The sequence below is a fragment of the Antennarius striatus genome, chromosome 7 (genome assembly GCF_040054535.1).
Source record: "Antennarius striatus isolate MH-2024 chromosome 7, ASM4005453v1, whole genome shotgun sequence".
In the NCBI taxonomy this organism is placed as follows: domain Eukaryota; kingdom Metazoa; phylum Chordata; class Actinopteri; order Lophiiformes; family Antennariidae; genus Antennarius; species Antennarius striatus.
The window spans coordinates 9105581-9111964 of NC_090782.1; the positions used below are offsets into that span (position 1 = coordinate 9105581).

Here is a 6384-nt window from a genome sequence, read left to right on the forward strand (position 1 = left end):
ATTCTGTGTCTCCACCTACAGTATGACCCTGGCAGTCATGCAATATAACATTTTTCCTGGTGAATGATGACAAGTTGAGACAGGAACCAAAACCCCTTCCCCTCTCTAGTGCTATGAAATGCTAACTGATTGTCGACAGAAAATCGTAAGAACAGTGTGCTAGCGCCAAGAGTGACACCAAACTATTTAGCCTGAAATCTTTCTGTTGCCACTTTTTCAAAACAGACACTCTTTCCTTAAAGATCTCTCTTCACTTTTCTCCATCTCATCTGCATTGGTTACTCGTCCAGTGAGGCCAGGCAGTTTTACAGTTTAAATACAGGTCAATTAAAGGCTTTGTGGCTCAACTCTCCTTCTGTCAGTGCTTCGGCCACTGCAGGCTTAGGGGGCTCAGAGTGAGAGTGAGTGAAATATCATTTCATGTGGAGATCAGCCGAAAGAAGGCCTTGAAAGGGAGAGGAGGGAAAAGGCTCCCTCCGCTCTTTCTCAATGGGCGAGAGTTCCTCCACCCTCACCAACCCATGCAACACCCAAGAAGGGGTGAAGAAGGGGCCTCTGGGATGGAGGCCAGAGGATTATAGGAATATTCATGACCAGATAAAGGGGTGAGCGGTTGAATGACTGTGTTTTGGGGCTCATCTCTTAGGTAAACATGAGCCTAAATGGAGTTTTAGATTGTTACTCCCATTGCTGCTCTGTAAGGAATGGGCAATGGTGACTCCGTCCACTGTTTTTTAGTTGCATTTCCACTAAACTGTGAAAATAAAGCCTTGTTGTGGCCTTTTTTTTAAGTTGCTGCTCTTGGTGGCAAGCAGATGGTGCTTGGGGAAATAAATATCTGTTTCTCACAGTTTTTGTCGACAGAATATTGGCTTTTTTGAAAGGATTTGTTCACAAAAGCTGCTGAGGACTCATTTTAAAATCATTAAGTCGTACACTATAAGGCAATAATTTATATATATGCTGCCTCCTAGCTAAAATATTATTGTCAAAATCTAACTGTACAGGTAGCTAAACAGTCTGATTTTTTACCAGACAACCCTGCATTTTCTTTCTGTATTGAAACATGCATTTTCCCCATATTTTCTTCCAGTGCTAGTGATTGTAAATGCAGCCTGACTTTCAAGCCTTCTCAGGCACATGTGGGACTTTTTATGGTTGCTTTGGTAGAAAATTACTACACTTTACAAAAGCTGCTCAGTGAAACCACATGGCTGTGTATCGTCAAAGTTCTAAAGATGGGTTGCAGTCGCCTCAGCAGCAGGTGTCAAAGATGAGTGCTGCTCAGCCACCTATCATGGGCTTTCTTCGTCAGAGCGGAGGATCAAATCTGTGTTTTCTCATCACAAGCCTTCCAATCGAACTCTAGCCCGATGCTGCCTCCAGTGATTTAGCTGAGCTTGTTTTCTCTGCCTGACAGCTGGCAGGAGTCTTAAGGTTTGACCTGTGCTAAGCGGCCTGCATCTGAAACACCAAGGCTCCACAACACACCTTATCAGCCACATCTAAATGCGGTTAGATACTTTGAAGCTTGAGCCAGGGGTTTTCCCATGTTTGGATGCTCTGACAGTCAGTACCCTCCTTTCCGCACACCAACAAAAACCTCACCCCCTCATTCATCACGTCTGTCTTTCTTCAGGTTGGACAGATGTTGGTAATCCTGCTCTGATTGGCTTGGATTGAGTTGTGTTGTCCAGGGCACACAGCCCACATGCCTGAACTCTCAGTTGCCTTTGAGGCTTCCCCTGCGGTGGGATGTGTGCTGGAATGGCATACCACAGTGTTACATTTCATTCAAACTCACACCTGCTGCAGTGACTTGTCAGCATGCTTCTCGACAGGCCCCCTTAATGCCTCCATTAGGTGTTGTAATCTCCACCTAACACCCTGCCATTTTGCCTGAGTGTGTTAAGAGTATCAAAGGCTGGGGATTTTTTATCCTCATTTTTTCCATCTGCCAGCAGCGAATGTGTGGAAGGTGAAAAGAGGTGGAGGTGACATGAGTCGGCGACTTTTGCATGTTTTCAATATATAATGGTCTGTGTGTCTGTGTGGCCAATGTCAGTTACTATTTCCCAGACCTGCCTACCTGTACTATGTGTGTGGACTTCTTGTGTTATCCAGTTCTGCAAGTGTTTCAAGACATTTCAGGGGGTGTGCCTGCAACTCTCACAACTAGGTGCTTTTCATCCATCAGGAAAAGGATACCTCAGCAGCAGTGCTCTCATGAAAGGGGGTTGCACACATGCCTCTGAGTACCATATTTAGTTTCACTCCAAAGCACGCACAGTTATCACCTTTGTTCTGACCTGAAATGGACACTTGGGACACTTGCTTAGAGGTCCAAAACCAGTGATTTATCATCCTGAAAATGAGCTGGTCTTTTTAAATCTGTTATCATTGGGCCAGCTCATAGAGAAACAATCGACAATAGGTTGCCTCGTGCGGCTGATCAAATCAGAGCACTGTGAGTTTGTTTTTCAGTCGGTGTTTGAGTTTGTGCTTGGGGAAAATCCAGACAGATTAGTGAGGTTGACAGGGAAGCTGGAGGTGCAGCTGGCATTGGGAGCTGCAGCTTCCTTTGCTCTCTGTTGCCCCGCAGACTTCCTTCAGCCACTGTTTAATCAGCGATTAGGACTGCTTTAGATTGCTCGCTCATCTCGTGTGACAGTACATGTTGGGTGGAAGGATCGCTTGTCTTATGCAGTCTCTGGACAATAGAAGTGTAATAATGAAAAGAGGTGACTGACTTCCAGTCGATCCCCCGCTTTCATGTGAAAAGTTGGAGTTATGGTATCCCCTCCTGTCCATTATCCATGTGCCCGTGAGGTACATACCTTGAACAGGGGAGAACCAGAGCTTTGATGTGGTCTATGATAACTGGGAGAGCCTTTACCATCACATGTGTGATGGAGGTCTGCCTTGAGGTTTGGCTCTCACTGTCAGAGGGGACCATCTGGTGTGGGAAATTCCTGCACAATTAAGGAAGGGCTGGGAATATTGTTTAATTGTTTTGATCTTTAAATAGCAGACTTATGACTTGTTGCCCACCCACTTGTTGCTAAAATGTTACTTCTTCTAGTTATTCATGTTTTTATAGCGTGTAAATGAAAATCAAAGATTTTCAGAGATCTAGACAATACATGCTTTACATAACAGGAATGATAGAAAAATCAAGGACTGTAAAAAATATTTGATATTTAAGCTGACTTTAGGGATATTGCGGTTTTAGAACAGTCCAAAACCCTCTTGACATTCATCTTATAAGGGCTGCAACTAACGATTGTCTTCACTGCTGGTATTTCCAATGACTGTAAATTCCAAAATTATCTAGTCTGATTAATGATCTAGTCTGATTAAAAATCAGACTTTTATTTTTTATTTTTTATTTTTTTAAAAAGGCCCATCACAGTTTCCCAGAGGACAAGCTGACATCCTCAAATATCTTTCATTTGAATGGCTTCACAATGGTTTATAACATAAAAGTTGTAAATCCTCACTTTTGGCTTTAAATTTAAAAAAATGATTGAAGTTATTGTTTAACCCTCAAGGTGATTAATGTTCAGTTAAATAACTATACTTGCTCTGCAGTTAATAATCCAAAGTGAAAAGTTACAAATCATCATTTCTGTAAAAGAGAAATAAATGAATGACTTGATTGAAGCCTACAGTAATTAAAATGGTTTCCAATTTCCTGTTGATCAGCTGGTCAGTTGTTATGTCTGTCCACAAACAAAGTGCGGACAGGAACATAGGAAAGGGTTTGGCCCCCTGTCAACACTTAGAATTTCTGGTCCTTTTTTATGGTACTTTCTACACACAGCAAAATGGAGTGGTAACTTTTCCCAATCAGGAATTTTTATTAATTGTTTTATTTGTTTTGTTTTTATCCTGTGGCTATACTTGGAGTTTAGACTGTGAGGAGGATTGGTCCCACATGAAAATTCTGTGACGTAACTCAACATATTTTCACCCAGTGTAATTGACACATCTTCCTTCTACTATAGACACAGATATTTTTGGAATTTACATTTTTTTGAATTTAATTTCTCTTTTTAGTTTAATAATTGATCTCACATACAATTAAGAAGAATTTTACTTGAGAGCAACCACTTCATAACTTTGTCTTCAAAAAAATGTACCCATTCGATTCTCAGTACAGTGTTGTGTTCAAAGTCTTGTACATAGTCTCCTGTTAATGGGGGATCTGTCTAACCATTGTGCTTTGTGTGCTTTTATGCAGAGAAAGTTCGTGAGATCCAGGAAAAACTTGAAGCTTTCATCGAAGCTCTTCACAAGGAAAAATAACAGAACAAGGTATTTGTCTGTGTACTGATAACAACCCCATCCTTATACTGAAACCACTGAATGCTCATTGGATTACAATAAATGTAGATACTAAAAATGTGCTGTTGATGGGAAAAACTGATCTGTTGTTCTGTCTTCCCATTTATTTACAGAACTAAAGACCGTAAATATATGGATCCAAATAGAGGAACGCACTGAGCAGAGACAACAAAGTCTATAAATGAGCTGCGTTCCACTACTCCCCTGATTTTATTGCCCTGATCTTGGCTGCCTGTCCTCCTTTCATGCTGATGAAGACGCGGACCTGAACATATGAACGAGAAGGAGAACACTTCTCAAGCTTTTTTTTTTTTTTGTCATCTGAGCACTAATTTTCAACAAATGAGAATTGTGTGTGATGCTCATCCTTCAGTTTTTTTTTTATTTTTCCCAGCTTTTGTGTCTGTGTACATGTGGTTATAAGACAGTGTGTGTCTTCACTCATCTCTAATCAAAGAAAGACCACTGGAAGTGTGAAATGGGTTAGAAATTCCTCCTTCATTTTGCCTGGTGCTCGTACATTATGCCATGATACCTACCTGGAAAACAAGAATTTGCTTCCATTAAACATTTACTTAGTTCCTTTTCCTGGCTCTTAAGATTCCAAGCACTCAAATATTCTCTCCAAACTGCAGCTTTGTCCTTCACGTGTATCCCTAAATGAGATGATTTAGAATGCAACTTCCTTCTCATCAACACAACAGATCAACTGGTCTTCAACAGAATACAGTCAGTTGTGAAGCTGTTGGAAAGATGTATAGATTTATTTTTTATTATTTTGATCTTACTGAAATTAGGACATTTTTGTTAATTGCACATAACACATTCTGTTTTTTTTACGTTTCGAGGTGTATGCACTTAATGTCATTGCACATTAACATTTCATCCCCCATTTAATAAACAGCTTATAGTAGAATATAAAAAAAATTAAAGGTCCAAAATGTAGATGAACATACACACAAGAGCTGGAATTTTAACTGATATTGCGATGTTTAATAAATAAGAGCTTTATTATTGAATCATCAGGTTATGAAAAACATTTCAAAAGAGAGCCATTGCAGTATCTGCTCCAGTATCTTTCCCAGTCTAGTGTCCAGTTCATTACCAGTTACACAGAAGGAGATGGGTTTTTTGTTTAATGTACGTTCTGTCCACACTAGGACTGATGGTTCTGGTTCACTGGAGTGTTGTTAACTTGGCGGGTCAGTTAGTCGTCTGCAGAAAGGTAAGATCCAGTTCCTCTCATCTGTGATCATTCAAATTCTCAAGTGGTTGAATTATTAGATTACAGACAAAGCAAAACAAGAAACCGTGGTATGTAGGTGATTGCAGGGTAACTGTGCAATAAAAATAATAGTAAAGAAATTAAAAATAATGCTTTGATCAGTTCACAATTCATCCTTCCTTGTCATTCTCGTCTTCATGAATCTTATGTCGGCTCTCTTTGTGCTCATCATCACCAAAGCCGCTCACTAGCTTGAAAACTAGTCTCCTGTTTGGCCAACGGAGGAGTGAGACTGCTGCATTGATATATTCACTTATATGAGGGTATAAAACTAGAGTATGCCGTGCATTCTGTACAGATAAAGTTCATGGGAAGTCACTGAGATACTATCATGTACAGCACATGAAGTGAGACACTTCATAAAAATTGGTGAGATGGTTCAAAAAAATGTTTTATGTTGTAGAAAGTAATGTTTGCATGATGAACCCCATCAGATGTGTTTTATTTATTGCATTTGTGTTGAAAAGGATAAGTGAAAATAAAGTTGACAAAAATAAAAAAAATCTCATCTCATCTAGTCCCATCTCCGTGTCCATTTTATACAGGTGACACCACACAACCCCACTCCCTCATTTGATTCTGAGAGTGGGTAGGGCACCAGGGGTGGCAAAAAAGAACGCACTGAAGGAAAAAGATCAGCTTTTGGGGTTATGTTGAATCCAGTCAGAATAGCTGGTCATGTCATTTTCAAGTTGTTTTTCCACTAAATTCACAATTAAATTAACTCTAACTTCAGCATTCCAGTGAGTGAA

The 6384-nt window shown here is 40.1% G+C and overlaps 1 protein-coding gene across 4 annotated transcripts in view; it reads left to right on the forward strand.

Annotated features, from left to right (window-relative positions):
* Positions 1 to 6149, forward strand: part of opa1 (OPA1 mitochondrial dynamin like GTPase) — a 35259-nt gene extending 29110 nt beyond the window's left edge. For all 4 annotated transcript variants that reach the window (XM_068320034.1, XM_068320036.1, XM_068320035.1 and 1 more), the window contains 2 exons: positions 4244 to 4317; positions 4461 to 6149. In XM_068320034.1, coding sequence (XP_068176135.1) covers positions 4244 to 4308 — 65 coding nt within the window. In that variant the 3' untranslated portion in view covers positions 4309 to 4317; positions 4461 to 6149. The remainder of the gene's footprint in view (positions 1 to 4243; positions 4318 to 4460) is intronic.
* Positions 6150 to 6384: the final 235 nt, after the last annotated feature.